The 17031-nt window shown below is 37.0% G+C and overlaps 1 protein-coding gene and 1 long non-coding RNA gene across 3 annotated transcripts in view; one reads left to right on the top strand and one right to left on the bottom strand.

The window, feature by feature from the left end:
• Nucleotides 1-17031, bottom strand: part of LOC123554904 (uncharacterized) — a 58466-nt gene that overhangs the window by 26287 nt on the left and 15148 nt on the right. For both annotated transcript variants that reach the window (XM_045345324.2, XM_045345325.2), the window contains exons 7-9: nt 3190-3270; nt 2639-2755; nt 2091-2189 (exon numbers count right to left, since the gene is read on the bottom strand). In XM_045345324.2, the coding sequence (XP_045201259.2) occupies nt 2091-2189; nt 2639-2755; nt 3190-3270 (297 nt within the window). The remainder of the gene's footprint in view (nt 1-2090; nt 2190-2638; nt 2756-3189; nt 3271-17031) is intronic.
• On the top strand, nt 6512-16496 carry LOC123554906 (uncharacterized). The gene is made up of 4 exons (XR_008371599.1): nt 6512-7571; nt 9206-9345; nt 9790-9978; nt 10462-16496. It is a non-coding gene; the product is annotated as an uncharacterized LOC123554906 (long non-coding RNA).

Raw genomic sequence — 17031 nt, 5'->3', positions numbered from 1 at the left:
AAATCCTGCTTTGCATGACAAAGTGATAGACCGGACAGGAAAAAAATCCTCTTGACCTTTGATCTCAAAGTGTGACCTTGACCTTTAAGCTAGGGTACTGGGTGTTGCGCATGACACGTCGTCTCATCATGGGAAACATTTATGCCAAGTAATATTGTAATCCCTTGATGGATGACAGAGTTCTGGATCGGACAGGGAAAAAACCTTATTGACCTTTGACCTCCAATTGTGACCTTGACCTTTGAGCTAAGGGTCTGGGCTTTGCGCATGACATGTTGTCTCATCATGGGGAACATTTGTGCCAAGTAATATTAAAATCCCTTCATGGATGGCAGAGTTATGGACGGGACAGGAAAAAACTCTGTTGACCTTTGACCCCAATTGTGACCTTGACCTTTGAGCTAGGGTCCGGGATTTGCGCATGACACGTCGTCTCATCATGGGGAACACTTGTGCTAAGTGATATTAAAATCCCTTAATGAATGTCAGAGTTATGGACCGGACACGAAACAGACCCTGTTCATGCTATGTTAACATTTGACTGCTAAGTGTGACCTTGACCTTTGAGCTAGGGGTCTGAAAGTTGTGCATGACACATCGTCTTATTATGAGGTACATTTGTGCCAAGTAATATTAAAATCCCTTCATAGATGGGAGAGTTATGGACCGGACAGGAAAAAAGCCTTGTTGACCTTTGACCTCCAATTGTGACCTTGACCTTTAAGCTAGGGGTCCAGGTTTTGCGCACGACACGTCGTCTCCTCATGGGGAACATTTGCGCCAAGTAATATTAAAATCTCTTCATGGATGGGAGAGTTATGGACCGGACAGGAAAAAAGCCCTGTTGACCATTGACCTCCAATTGTGACCTTGACCTTTGAGCTAGGGGTCTGGGATTTGCGCATGACACATCATCTCATCATGGGGAACATTTGTGCCAAGTAATACTAAAATCCCTTCAAGGATGGGAGAGTTGTGGACCAGACAGGAAAAAAGCCCTGTTGACCTTTGACCTCCAATTGTGACCTTGACCTTTGAGCTAGGGGTCCGGGTTTTGCGCATGACACGTCGTCTCATCATGGGGAACATTTGTGCCAAGTAATATTAAAATCCCTTCATGGATGACAGAGTTATGGACCGGACACGAAATTGCGGACGGACGGACAGACGGACGGACGGACAGACGGACGTACGGAATGACGGAAAAGTGCATTCCTATAGTCCCCGAAACTGGTTTTCAACCAGTAGGGGACTAACAAGCTTTTCCTTTGATTTGACCTGGTGACCTAGTTTTTGACCCCAGATGACACAATATCGAACTCATCCAAGACTTTATTAATGATAACACTCTGATCAAGTTTCATTAAGATTGGGCCAAAATTGTGACCTCTAGAGTGTTAACAAGCTTTTCCTTTGATTTGACCTGGTGACCTTGTTTTTGACCCCAGATGACCCAATATCAAAATTGTCCAAGATTTTATTTAGGGAAACATTCTGACCAAGTTTCATTAAGATTGGGCCCAAACTGTGACCTCTAGAGTGTTAACAAGCTTTTCCTTTGATTTGACCTGGTGACCTAGTTTTTGACCCCAGATAACCCAATATCAAACTGGTTCAAGATTTTATTGAGGGTAACATTCTGACCAAGTTTCATCAAGATTGGGTCAAAATTGTGACTTCTAGAGTGTTAACAAGCTTTTCCTTTGATTTGACCTGGTGACCTAGTTTTTTACCCTAGATGACCCAATATCAAACTGGTCCAAGATTTTACTGAGGGTAACATTCTGACCAAGTTTCATTAAGATTTCGCCAAAAATGTGACCTCTAGAGTGTTAACAGTCAAATTGTTGACAACGGACGACGGACGGACGACAGACGATCACAAAAGCTCACCTTTGAGCACTTTGTGCTCAGGTGAGCTAAAAACAAGATGTTCTGGATCAGCAGACCCTAAATATCTTTCTGCACAAGACGTAAAATATTGATAAGAATCATGTTAAGAAAACATGAAATGATGGTCTGAATAAAACCTGCGAAAAGGACTATTTATGAATGTCTAGGCAGATAGAAGCTGTATCACTGGTACATACCTTTTCCCGGAGTTCATCAGCATTCTGAGCAGCATTTTCTTTCTCTTGTCTTAATGCATCAACAGCTGCAGACATGTCATGTTCAAAGTTACTGATCATCTACAAAATACAAAAAAAAAATCAGTTTAACATTATATCATTCTTTGTGTGGAAATGATTTTTTTTTCAATCTGTCCACTATGTTTGTATCCTTTTTCATTAAGAAACAATGAAAAGCTTTTGAAACAATAGAACTTTATAGAATATAGAATTTTGTTTTGTTTTGTTTTGTTTCAATCTGTACAGCACAGATTTTCCAGCTTTCACAATGGAGACAGACCTCAGCTGACCCTTTAAACAATATTTCAGGCAAGTACAGGCACCTGGATAGAACCTTTAACATGCCGCCAGCCAGCTAGACAGCAAGTTCACATATAACCGTTCTACAGTCCATGCATGGTTTCAAATCCACAGCAACAAAAGTCAAATGATTCTAAGACAGCAACAATTTCAACTCGACCATTTTACTTTAGCTTACAACAAGATACAATAATTAGTATTAGTTATACCTCTTGTTGCTGTTTTAAATTGTTCTCTATTTCTTCTTTCTCCTTCTGCATCTCCTCAACAAAAGCATCTTTCTCCTGGTCTCTCTTCTTCCATCCTTCCATCACTCTGGCTAATTGCTGAAATATTGATCATGATATTGCCAGCACTAACCCGTTCTCCACAAGTAACTGAACACTTCTTTACAAGAATCCAAGGTGGAGGAAAAGACACTTCAGAATTTTTTTTCTATAAAATTGCTACAGTGAACACTCGCCTCTGAATCAAACACAAACCGTTCGGTTCACAGTTTCTGCTATACCTACTGAGCTAATGGGGAACTTTTGAAAGTGTTAGCCCTATACACATCTAAATGAGATAATTATATTAAAATGTTTCATTTCTTTAAAGGGCATGTTTTGTCTGTATTCTTTCAAAGTCACCAACAGAAAGGCAAAACTGCAAATGCAGAGACAAAACTTAAAATGTTCAAAATGAACGATCCCAAATTCATATAAAGAACAAATGCAACTTGGAAATAAAAATTTGTGACAAAATAAACAAATACACATACCTTATCCAACTGTTCTATCATGATATCTTTCCTCTTGTCTGTAGAGACTGCTACAGCTACTTGTTGTTGAGTTTCCAGCAGCTATATAACAAAACAAACAGAGGACATATTCACAGATTCAAAAAAAGCTTTTCCAAAACAATGGCTGAACATGTATACAAATTCAAAGCAACATTATTAAGTTTTGATGAATGAAATATAGCCACAATGCTAACTCCGTCCTGTGTATGTAAGTCAGCACACCTTCATAAAAGTTATTTGTTTCTAGCACCAAACTGTTATTCCGGCAAGCATAATTATGCATGTATAATGTGCATGTATAGTCACCCACACCCATCCTCCCCAGGATTCAAGCTTAAAATCTTGGAAATTTGTTTTCGGCCAATCCAAAATGACAGAAAATAAACTGTGAAACATGTAGAAATGTAAACATCCAGTTAACGAATTCAACTCTGCAAGCCAGTGTTTAGTTCATTCACAGACTATTACAAAAATTTCTGGCATGGTTAAACTGTTACTTTGATTATATATTTTATATGACACTGTACAACAGCTGTTTATTAACTATTTGTAACAAACAGTCTATAGTTTCTCAATTCTTCAAGTAGTAGAACAGAAACCTAAGTAACCCATGTTATTGCCAGACCTAACATTATACTGGGACCAATCACTAAATCTCTATTCTAATATGCCTGTTTCTGTTAGAACATGCTTATGCAAAACTGATGTCACGTTAACATGCGATGACGTCAATGTTTTTTGTTGCGACCAAGAAAGAGCGCTACTATATTTATCAACTGCTATTAAGGGCGAATTAAAATCAAAACAAGGCAGTCTGAACGACAGCTAAATCCCCCGCCACTGCTATGGATAGTGAAAGGGTAAACCTTTGATTTTAGCTGTGACCTTGACCTTGAACTGACATGGCTGACTCATGAATTCTGCACAACCTCTTGATGAGGTGATCATTTGACCCAAGTTTCATGAAAATCCTTCAAGGGGTTTAGGAGATACAGAGCTGAAACCTTTGACCTTCAGTTGTGACCCTGACCTTGAGTTGACATGGCTGACTCATGAGTTCTTGATGAGGTGATCATTTGACCCAAGTTTGATGAAAATCCTTCAAGGGGTTTAGGAGATACAGAGTGGACACCAAATGGAAGGCTCAAACCTTCTACCCTTAGTTGTGACCTTGACCTTGAGCTGGCATGGTTGACTCATAATTTCTGCACATCGTTCTGATAAGGTAATCATTTGACCCAAGTTTTATAAAATTCCTTCAAGGGGTTTAGGAGATATAGAGCGGACACGAAATGGAAGGCTCAAACCTTTGACCTTCAGTTGTGACCTTGACCTTGAGCCGACATGGCTGACTCATAAGTTCTGCACATCGCCTTGATGAGGTGATCGTTTGACCCATGTTTGATGAAAATCCTTCAAGGGGTTTAGGAGATATAGAGCGGACACAAAATGGAAGGCTCAAACCTTTGACCCTAAGTTGTGACCTTGACCTTGAGCCGGCATGAGTGACTCATGGGTTCTGCACATCGTCTTGATGAGGTGATCATTTGACCCAAGTTTTATAAAATTCCTTCAAGGGGTTTAAGAGATATAGAGCGGACACAAAATGGAAGGCTCAAACCTTTGACCCTGAGTTGTGACCTTGACCTTGAGCTGGCATGGCTGACTCATGGGTTCTGCACATCGTCTTGATGAGGTGATCATTTGACCCAAGTTTTATAAAATTCCTTCAAGGGGTTTAGGAGATATAGAGCGGACACAAAATGGCAGGCTCAAACCTTTGACCTTGAGTTGTGACCTTGACCTTGAACCGACAAGGCTGACTCATGGGTTCTGCACATCGTCTTGATGAGGTGATCATTTGACCAAAGTTTGATGAAAATCCTTCAAGGGGTTTAGGAGATATGGAGCGGACACGAAAGTGTTACGGACGGAAGGACGGACGGAAGGACGGAAGCAGACCATTCCTATAATCCCTCCGCCACGGCGGGGGATTAATAATGTATAGCAAAACTGAGTTTTACCCAAGTTAATACACTCAAAATCGGTTATATGTTGCCAGAATGTATAACCTCTTTCCGTGTATTAATAACATTAAAACACGTTTTTTCAATACATTATTTCTTAAGGTAGTAGACTGGTCAGGCTTTTTTCACTGCATACGGTAGTTGTTTTGAAAAAACAACAACACTTCTCGAACCCGCGCAAAGATGGAAAACATTACGAAATTATTGAAAGAACGGAGATAGACAGCAAACAAGCACTTATTTTCGTGTTTTACAGCGTCTTTTCGTGATTTAAATTTACGACATCATGAATTACCTCCCTTCACGCGGCAACTGCTTTACAGCGCAGCAGGAATGTCCATGTAAACAAAACAATGTTTTTTTTGAAAGCTGCAAAGAATAGAATGAGGGAAGCCATGAAAGAGAGGCGGAAGGCGGGAGTTCGAGGAAGTGTAACAGAACCTCCGATTACAACAATGTCGATGGATCTCGATCTTGTAAGTTAGAGCGGTATACGCTATAGACATGATAAATTTTGTTGATTGCAGTGGTTAGGATTACGGATAGTAATCTTAGAATCGGAGGCCTACAGCATTAATTTTGCAGGCTTTACTATGTATTTGGTACATGTAACTGTTCAAATACTTCCGTAATTCTAGCCTATACACATTATACAGCCTTGCCAGTGAAGTTGGGAAAAAAAAGAATTTTTTCAAGGTCAGGGAATTTTGAAATTGGCAGTGGCTAGGTAGCTGGTTCCGGCTACATAGACCAAATGCCTAGGTAGCCGGTTCTGGCGACGTATAGCCTACTAAATTCTAGGTAGCTGGCCCTATAATCATTATTATATGTATACCAGCTGTATTGTAGAGGATGATTATATTATTTTGATATTTGAGTACCATTATCTATCTTTATGATGCATCTTTTAATCAATAGTCTAGATCACAGACGAAAAGGAATCTGCATTTGTCTCTAAGATGACTGATCAAACTTAGAGCAACTTTTTTTGTTTGAAAAGATACGCAAAGAGCAAGTTCATTCATGAAAATGACCCCACTGTCTGATTGTATGAAAAATATTTCTTAGGATTTAAATTTTAATGGCCCATTTACGAATTATAAACCAGTCAATAGAGAATTTGTTTTACATGCAGGCAAATCAAATACATGTCACACATGACACAGTCATTTTCCAACTGACTGCTTAACTCATTCATATTAACCATGGCTAAATGACCCAAATGGCCGATAGAATTTCATTTTGCCTGCCGATCGCGGGTCTGGCCATAGTCTAAATAATGAGAACCTGAGTTGACCGATTTTACATTATGATATTTTACGTTGTCTACCCAAAGGTAGGGAGAGTGGATATCGACCATTGAAAAAATATCACGATATTCATCTCTTGAGTACAATAATTTGGACTAGTCTGGCCAAAGACCTGTGTATAATTGTAGCTTAATTTAAGTAGATATATTCGACACCTTAAGCATGAAAACGCTTTAAACGGTGAAGCAATTTTCGATTCAGAATGACCGGTGCGAACATTTCATGAAAACGAAAGTAGATCTTTTCTGCGTCTTCATTATTAAATGCTGCCCAGTGTTTGCATCTACATCGTCAGTATAATGGATTTTATTCTGATTGTTGTCGTCGTGTAAGTTCGACATCTTTCGGGCAAATTCGGCACCCTGATGAATTTTAAAAATATACAAGTTGAACATTAATCATTTTTTGTAGAACTAAATTAAAAACAGCTAATTCCGCAACAGACATAACACATGGTTTTACTCTGACGAGTAGGCTCTAATTTTTCAGATTTCATAACTCGAGCTATAAAAAGTAAAACAAAAAATAATCTTTATTGTTCAGGGGATTATACAAACACCAGCTAATTGTTTCCAGGGATTTTTTTAAGGCCCATCCCAATTGCAAAAATGTGCTTATTTTCCCAATTTTGAGGTTTAAATTTCCCAAAAATCTGCCAAAAAATAACAATTTTGCGGTTATCTCAATTATCAGGTTTCCGATTTTTCGTTTTGATTCTTGTTCCTCATTTTTAATGGAGTTAGCGCTGTTCCTGTTTTAATTGAATAACCGCTCAATTACCGATTCGATTAAATCTTGCGAACTGTTCTATATTCCGTATACATGACCCCGCGATCACATTTAATCAAGCTCGCCAATTTTCCCGGAAATGAAAATATATCGAGTAATAAATAGTAAATATCATACAAATAAAGTCATAAAAAAGTATGCTGCTGACAACAAAAAAGCAGTCAAGCTTCAGCTTTGTCAATAAAACAAGTGCTGAGAAACAGGCCACCGCAATAAAGTCTCAGGATTCGGTAAGGTAAGCAAACTCCGATGACAAATTAAACACATCCTCGGACCAAGCCCGGTTATAAAACATTTGATAAAACACTGTACACAAGTGAAGCTGGTACTGACCCACCGAAATCTGAAGGTTTTACTGACCCGTCTTTGTCTTCAGAGTTTTTTGTGACTTTATTTATGCAATTTAGTAGACACTTTCAAGAGACAAACAACAGAAAAATTGTATTGTATTTGTAATGTGACATACAATGCTGAATTAAATTTCATATAATGGTAAAACTTATTTTTGAAATTTCCCAATTTTCATGTTTTACCTGCCATTTTTCCCAACCGAATGGGCCCCTGGCCCCAGCTTTGAAATGGTAAAAGAATCCCTGGTTTCTGGAAACAGTATAATATATAGCATCACTAATGATGTTTAAGTTTATTTATTTATTTGCTGCTGCCTTCTTTTTAGCCCACCATCATCAGATGGTGGGCTATTCAAATCACTCCGCGTCCGTGGTCTGTCGTCCTTCCGTCCGTTAACAATTTCTCGTTTTCGCATCTCCTCAGAAACTACTAGGTGGATTTTGACCAAACTTTGTCAGAATGATGTATTGGTACCCTAGTTTTGTCCCCCTGAAAATCAGACTGGTTCAACAATTTTGGAGTGAGTTATGGCCCTTTGTTTACTTTTATAATTTACGTAGATTTATATAGGGAAAAACTTTAAAAATCTTCTTGTTCAAAACAACAGGGCCTAGGGCTTTGATATTTGGTATGAAACATCATCTAGTGGTCCTCTACCAAATTTGTTCAGATTATTTCCCTGTTCCGAAATAAAATTTGACCTTGATTTTGACCTAGTGACCTACTTTCACATTTCTCAAGCTACAGCTTTCAGATTTAGTTCACATGCATTGGATTGTGTACCAAAACAAACTTTGACCTTGACATTGACCTAGTGACCTACTTTCACATCTTTGAAGGTACAGACTTCAAATTTGGACCACATGCATAGGTTTGTGTTCTGAAGTGAAAGTTGACCTTGATTTTGACCTAGTGACCTACTTTCACATTTCTCAAGCTACATCCTTCATATCTGAACCACAAGCATAGTTTTGTGTACTGAAATGAACTTCGATCTTGAGATTGACCTAGTGATCTACTTTCACATTTTTGAAGGTACAGGCTTCAAATTTGGACCACTTGCATAGTTTTGTGTTCCGAAATAAAATTTGACCTTGATTTTGACCTAGTGGCCTACTTTCACATTTCTCAAGCTGCAGCCTTCATATTTGAACCACATGCATAGTTTTGTGTACCGAAATGAACTTTGATCTTGAGATTGACCTAGTGACCTATTTTGCATACTTGTTTACCATCATGACCCCAGTCTGTAAAAAGGAGGAGGCAACTCTATCAAGCACTTTGACTGAATTATGGCCCCTTTTCGACTTAGAATATGCTTATTGTAATGTTAAAGTTTTACTCATTGCTTATATTATACTATCAAGCTCTGAGAATAGTCGAGCGCGCTGTCCACTGACAGCTCTTGTTTCTTTATCTCCCCTATATATACTATTTTTACTATCTAACACTCACAGTCAAGAATGGCTTGAATAGTATCTTTGACAAAGTGTGTTCATGAATTCTTAAAATTTACAGGTCTACAAGAAGTTGAATGTGTCACCAGGACAACACACTTTAACACTTGCAGCATTGAAAGACAATCAGCATACAAAGCGTAGACAGTACCGAAGTACAGTGGAAGCCAAACAGTTGAGGAGGCAAAATAAAGATAAAAGGTACATTATTTATATCAAATATATCGTTCGTCACAATGTTAACTTTTTGCATGAAGGCACTTTACTCAACAATCACTGCACACAGGACCTTCAAACTTCACATGCTGATAGTACTTATTGAGTACACGACCCCTTCTGATTTTCGGGTCACCAGGTCAAAGGTCAAGGACACGGGCCAATGCATCAAAGTACACTTCAGGGGCAATTGAATGCTAAATAAAATGTTGCACACAATTTTGACAGGATGCATCCATATACTAAACATTATAATGCAACATACTAACTCTCACTAACAATGTGTATATTTTAGGATAAGCACACCCCGAGACAACAATGATATGGATTTTGACAAAGCATGTCCCTGAATCATGGATCATATGTTGTAAAACCTTTACGTAATTGTATACTTTACATTTAAAACATGTTCTGTACCTTTAATTACAGGACAAAATCACTAGCAATGTTTGGCGGTACGAGAGGGACCAACCTAGCAATCAGGCATTGATTTAGAAGAAAATGTTGATATGGAAGCTATTCCCGCTCCGATGTATCAGCCATGTCCTGAAGATGACCCAATTATGGCTGACGATTCAATCTGTAGGGTTGTCTTTGACCTTGAAACAACTGGTCTGGGTATGTTCTAATTACTTAAAGGTTATTTGAAGTAAAATTAGATAGATTCTTCTGTGTAAATAAAGACTTAGATGTCAGAATGTTTATCTCAATGATATCTAGGTCAAGTTTAAAACTGGGTCAAATGACCTTGAAAACTAGGTCGCTAGGTCAAATTACTAAAAAAGGCTCCTGAACACATTAGGGGTGGTCATTGTGGTCCAATCTTCATCAAACTTGGTCAGAATATTTAATACAGTGACATCTAGCTAAAGTTCAAAACTGGGTCGCATGACCATAAAAGCTAGGTCACTAGGTCAAATTACTGACAAAGCTCGTAAACACTGTAGAGGTAGTAATTTTCTTCATATCAGTTAATTAGAATGCTTTGGAACCTACAATCTAGATATTTGATATGTGACATCATCGAACGAGCTTCTTCCAATAAAGTCGGTGGCATTGCATTGTCTAAATTTATGCATTCTCGATGTTTGTTTTTTTCAGAGAGAGATTCACATATAACAGAACTTGCAGCTGAAACTGTATATTCCACAAACAACAGTACAGATACCTTTCATCGTTTCATTTTTACCAAGAAACCTATTTTTAACCAGGCTTCCAAGATAACTGGCATAACAGTGAAAGGCAGACAATTGTTTAAAAATGCGGCTCTCGTCAACAATTCTGTTTCTGTATCAAGAGCTTTAACTTCATTCCTTGATTTTTTTAAACAAAAACAAAAGATTATTGTACCCCCCGACAACAAAGTTGTAAGGGGGGGGGGGTATACTGGTTTCAGGTTGTCTGTCTGTCTGTCCGTCTGGCCGTCTGTCCGTAGACGCAATCTTGTGCGCACCATCTCTCCTTATCCCCTTGACAGAATTTAATGAAACTTCACACAAGTGATCAGTACCAACAGTAGTTGTGCATGGGGCATGTTAGGTTCTTTTAGAAAAAAAAGTTGCAGAGTTATGGGACTTTGTTTTTTTGTTACTATACTATATACATAGACACAATCTTGTGCGCACCATCTCTCCTCATCCCCTTGACAGAATTTAATGAAACTTCACACAAGTGATCAGTACCAACAGTAGTTGTGCATGGGGCATGTTAGGTTCTTTTAGAAAAAAAAATTGCAGAGTTATGGGACTTTGTTTTTTTGTTACTATACTATATACATAGACACAATCTTGTGCGCACCATCTCTCCTCATCCCCTTGACACAGTTTAATGAAACTTCACACAAGTGGTCAGTAACAACAGTAGTTGTGCATGGGATATGTTAGGTTCTTTCAGAAAAAAATTTGCAGAGTTATGGGACTTTGTTTTTTTGTTACTTTACTATATACATAGACACAATCTTGTGCGCACCATCTCTCCTCATCCCCTTGACACAATTTAATGAAACTTCACACAAGTGATCAGTAACAACAGTAGTTGTGCATGGGGTATGTTAGGTTCTTTCAGCGACAAAAATTGCAGAGTTATGGGACTTTGTTTCTTGTTAACATACTATGTACATACAGTCTGCATATGCAATCTTGTGTGTGCCTAATCTACCAAACCCTTACACACAATTTAATGAAACTTCACACAAGTGATCAGTACCAACCCTAGTTGTGCATGGTGCATGTTACATTCTTTTAGATAAATATTCTGCATAGTTATGGGACTTTGTTTTTTGTTACTATACTGTATACATACAGTCCACATAATTATGCAATCTTGTGTGCGTCAAATTGCAATGTACTGTGTCAGTGCATGCGGGGGGTACATTCATCACCTTTAGTGATAGCTCTAGTTCTTGTTGGTCGCAATATAAAAACATTTGATAGCCTTGTTCTTGTTAATGCTCTGGAAAATGTTAACATGATGGAAGATTTTCGAAATATAGTCATTGGATTTGAGGACACACGGAAACTGTTCATGATTAATAATCCAGAGCTGATAACCTACTTGCAGGAAAATTCAGTTGGCCAGCTGCTTGGCCAAGAATATCAAGCACACAGTGCATCTGAGGATGTGAAAGCGTTGAAGGCTTTGTATACAACTGTAGATGTTGGGAAACATGTACATGCAAAATGTCTATTTTCTGTTGCATATTCTATCCTCGGCCTTAATTATTCACAAAGAGTCCGGAGAAATTTACCCTCACTTCAAAGAATGATTGACATGAAAGTGTTAACACAATCTATGGCAAGAAGAGTAACCGGAAGTGGATTGGTTTTTAGACATATTGAAATAGTATTCCGTAGAAGTGGAAAACAAGGGATTACCAATCTCTTTTCAGAAACAGTAAATGGAAAAGTTAGAGTAACTAAATGTTCTAAAATTGTCCAGTCAGTGTGTGTTCTTTTCTAGCAACTAATTTGTATACAGGCTTTCCAGCAATATATTTTATAAAAGGAGAAAAGTAGGAATAAAATTCTTAAAATACTAGGAGAAAAAACTAGGAAACAAAGTGCTCAAGGTGAGCTATTGTGATCAGTCAATGTCCGTCGTCCGTCAGACCACTGATCATATTTTGACCAAACTTCACAGAAATGATCCTTGGGTGGTCCTCTTTCAAAATTGTTCAGGTCCATTGCACCACTAGGAGAGAAGTTTAAAAATCTTCTTTGTCTGAAACAGCAAGGCCTTGTTCTTTGATATTTAGTCTGTAGCATTGTCTAGTGATCCTCTATCAACATTGTACATATTATGCCCCTGGGGTGAAAAGAAGCCCTGGGCACACGGAGGTCACAGCTTTTACATGCAATAGAAAGAGTATGGGCTCACGAGAATAATTTGGTTATTTCCAACTTCAAGAAATAACCTGATTATTTGAGTGAGTCCTACTCTGTTTTGTATCATGGTCCTCCAATAAGAACAACGATTTTTTAGCTCGACTATTCGAAGAATAAGTAGAGCTATCCTACTCACCACGGCGTCAGTGTCGGCGTCGGCGTCACACCTTGGTTAAGTTTTTCGTACCAGTCCACATTTTGACAAAGTCTTTTGAGATAAAGCTTTGAAACTTTCAACACTTGTTTACCATCATCATGGCCAGTTATAGGCAAGAGAACATAACTCCATCAAGGATTTTGGCTGAATTATGGCCCCTTTTGACTTAGAAATCATGATTAAGTTTTTCGTACCAGTTCATATTTTGACAAAGTCTTTAAAGATAAAGCTTTGAAACTTTCAACACTTGTTTACCATCACCATGGCCAGTTATAGGCAAGAGTACATAACTCCATCAGGGATTTTGGCTGTATTATGGCCCCTTTTGACTTAGAAATCTTGGTTAAGTTTTTCGTACCAGTTCATATTTAGACAAAGTCTTTTGAGATAAAGCTTTGAAACTTTCAACACTTGTTTACCATCACCATGACCAGTTATAGGCAAGAGCACATAACTCCATCAAGGATTTTGGCTGAATTATGGCCCTTTTTGACTTAGAAATCTGGGTTAATATTTCGTACCAGTTCATATTTTGACAAAGTCTTTTGAGATAAAGCTTTGAAACTTTCAACACTTGTTTACCATCACCATGTCCAGTTATAGGCAAGAGTACATAACTCCATCAAAGATTTTGGCTGAATTATGGCCCCTTTTGACTTAGAAATCTTGGTTAAGTTTTTCGTACCAGTTCATATTTTTTGTAAAGTGTTTGACACATGGCTTTGAAACTTTTATCACTTGTTTAGTATAACAGTCTTTATCTGTAGGAAAGAGAACATAACTCTGTCGTCTATTTTGGCTGAATTATGGTCCTTTTTGGACTTTGAAATTGGTTCTGTTTTCATACAAGTCCATGTTTTGTCAAAACTATTTGACATATGGCTTTTAAACTTTGAACACTTGTTTATCATTATGATTTCCATCTGTAGGCAAGAGTACATAACTATTTTGACTGAATTATGGCCCTTTTTGGACTTTGAAATTGGCTCATATATTGCCATTTAGTGCAAGACTTATCGAAATCAAAGTAATACAGGAACATTGTTTGTCTAATCTATTTATTTCTTTTGTCTGAATATCCATGGAAATATTTTGACCCCATTCTTCAATCAATTCTTCGAATAGTCGAGCGCGCTGTCATCAGAAGCTCTTGTTTATTGACAAGTCAAACCTGCTCATTCATCGTTTTTATTATAATTTTAACGTCTGGTTCTACTCTGGCTCCTAATGATTGACAGTCAGTTTACATAATCACGTGACATCTTGTGCTATGGGAACGTCCTGTTGAACTAGTTTTTGTCGCATTTATGCACATTTGAGTACTAGATTTGTAGATGTTCTTACATGTGTGCACCAGTTTTATGATTTTGACACTGTACTACAATTTCATTATTATCTTAAGTTTGACTGAGGCAATCAGGGTAGATAGCTATGGACTGATTTTGTGTCAAATTACCTCCCTTTGTTTCAAATCAAAATGGAAGCTGTTACAAGAAAATGTTTATCCTCATTCCTGATGATATTTAATGTGTATGCCTATGTGCTCTATGTCAAAACTTGATCATATCATTTTGAGTAATGGTACACAGGTGAGCGATATAGGGCCATCATGGCCCTCTTGTTAAAGTTTTGCATGTAAGGGTATATCTGTATTATACAGAAGAAATATGGCTTTGAAATCTTTGGTGAATGATTCTAGGTCATTGACTACACTAAACTGATCTTGCCTACCTAGCGGGGAAAGTATACATTTATCCGAGCACGCGTCGGGGATAGATATTCCTGTCTTTCCCTAGGGAAAAACCTTGTCTAAAATAGCGTGCATTAAGGTGACGTCACATAGTACTGGTACCATTGTGACGTCATAAACTTTATAAATAATGTCAGGAAATACCCAAACCTATTTGTCTCCACGATCTATTTTGAACATGATAGGCAAGAAAAATGATCTAACATGTCTGCCTGTGTAAGACAGCTGTTTTCCCTACCCTCGGGACAGCATGGATAAAAAACCTCCCTAACGCTCGGTTTTCCATTCCACACTGTCCCTCGGGTAGGGAAAACCCCGTCTTACACGGGCAGGCATGTAATCAAGTCCCATAACTTTATCATGTATTTTGGCTGAATTATGTCGCTTTTGGACTTAGAAAATCTGTTAAAGTTTTGTGTGCATTGAAACTTCACACACCTCCTTCGGGTCAATAACCTAGGTCACACACCAAGTCCCATAACTCTGGCTTGCATTTTAACAGAATTTTGCGTCTTTTTGTACTTAGAAAATCCATGTTAAAGTTTTCATGCAAGGGCATGTCTCCATAACTACTGAAGATATTGCATTGAAACTTGACACACCTATGTGGGGGTCAGTAATTCTTGGATTTTTAGCAAAATTGGTTCTGAGTAGTCAAGCGTGCTGTTTTATGGATAGCTCTTTTTAGAGTAAAGTGAGAATTGAGGAGCGCACAGTCTTATGGACAGCTCTTGCTTTATTTTGATGATGACCAGATAATGTACAGTCAAATACTTGACCATAAGGGCTAATCATTGAATAAAAGCTTTTATTTATATATAGTTTGCAATTTTTCTTGCATCTAGATCAAACTTGGTTTGGAATTTATACCAAAGTCATTCTTCAGTTGGGTCATGTAGGGTTAATATTGTCAAAACTTTGAAATAGAGAGCATTGTATGTATAGAGAGTTTAAATGAAGCATGTGTTAAGTTTTGTGTATCGGATATTTTATCAGTTTCTATTGTTTTCTACAGAGTTGCTTGCAAATCTGTTAGAAACATATACTGTATTGGGATAGGGTGATATCTATTATCAATGAGAACATTTGTACATTGTAATTTGATAATACAGTTTTGCAAAAAAGACAATTTCAAAAAGTTTGTAAACTTGTTATTTGTATTTATATATTTGACCTGTGATATACATGTGTGACCTTGACCTTTGAGTCATGCATTCCAGTCTTATTTGTTGTATATCTAGGCTTCCCTGTCATCTTGTTGCACCTTGTATTTTTAGATTCTTTTATTGAATTATGGTGATAAATTACATAAAGGCTTGAAAATTATGACTTTTTACTGAAGTATTTGACCTTTGACCCCTATATTTGTTATTGATTTTTAAATTTTTCACTAAAATTTAAATTGTCACAGGTTTTCTCCATCATCCTCTATCATAACATAAAAATATTTAGAGAATATGTTGATAAATGAAAAAAGGTGCTTCAAAAATGATAAAAACGTGTATTTTTTAAGGACAATTTGACCTTTGACCTTTGAATGTGGCGTTGACATCTGTATGTTTAACCAAATTATTGCATGTTTTGATTGTTTCCAACATAGGTTAACTCTTGGTAAAGTTATTTGAAAAACCATTGACAAACAATTTGGTAGCAGTATTTTACATAAAATATCAATGTTAAAAAACTGGGTGGGGTAATTTTACCCCATATTTCATGTTAAATTCTGTATTTAAAAAGAAAATTAACGACTTAGACCTTTACCATTCAGCATTGTATTTTATATTTATTAACTATGTTTAATTAAATTAAATTTATATCTATGTATGAAATAAATCTAGACAAATTAGGAATTTGGTTGTTTTTCTTCAAAATTGTTGTTATACACAACGTTTGAATTTGAAATAACTTTTTTTTGAACTCATAGACCTATATTTTTTTCAACATTTTTGGTATCAACATTGATTTCTTAATCACATGTCAAATTTTTAAGAAATTCTGTTCATGAACTCAAAAAATATTTTTGGTATTATATTCTCAGAAACTCTAATTTTTTATAGATTTTTGTTTTAAGCCCTGGTCACATGTTCAGCATGTGATAAAATACCGAAATCTAACTATTTTCACATCAGATTGACTTATCTTAAATCTGTATTGATATTTTCAAAGATTATGGTAGTTTTTTTCATTTGGATTAATGTACACTGCAAAATAATACCATTTTTTAACCCCATACCCCAATTTAAAAGTGTCAAAAACTTCACCAAAGCATTTTATAGTGTGTCACTTCAAATGGCATTTGCAAAAAAATGAAGTCATAGACCTCCTATTTTTTAAGCTTCAGTTAACTTCAAATAAGTTAGAATTTTGAAAAAATGTGGTTT

Source organism: Mercenaria mercenaria, chromosome 7 (genome assembly GCF_021730395.1).
Source record: "Mercenaria mercenaria strain notata chromosome 7, MADL_Memer_1, whole genome shotgun sequence".
Taxonomy (NCBI): Eukaryota; Metazoa; Mollusca; class Bivalvia; order Venerida; family Veneridae; genus Mercenaria; species Mercenaria mercenaria.
Note: the sequence above shows the minus strand (reverse complement) of the source record. Positions and strands in the feature narration are given on the sequence as shown.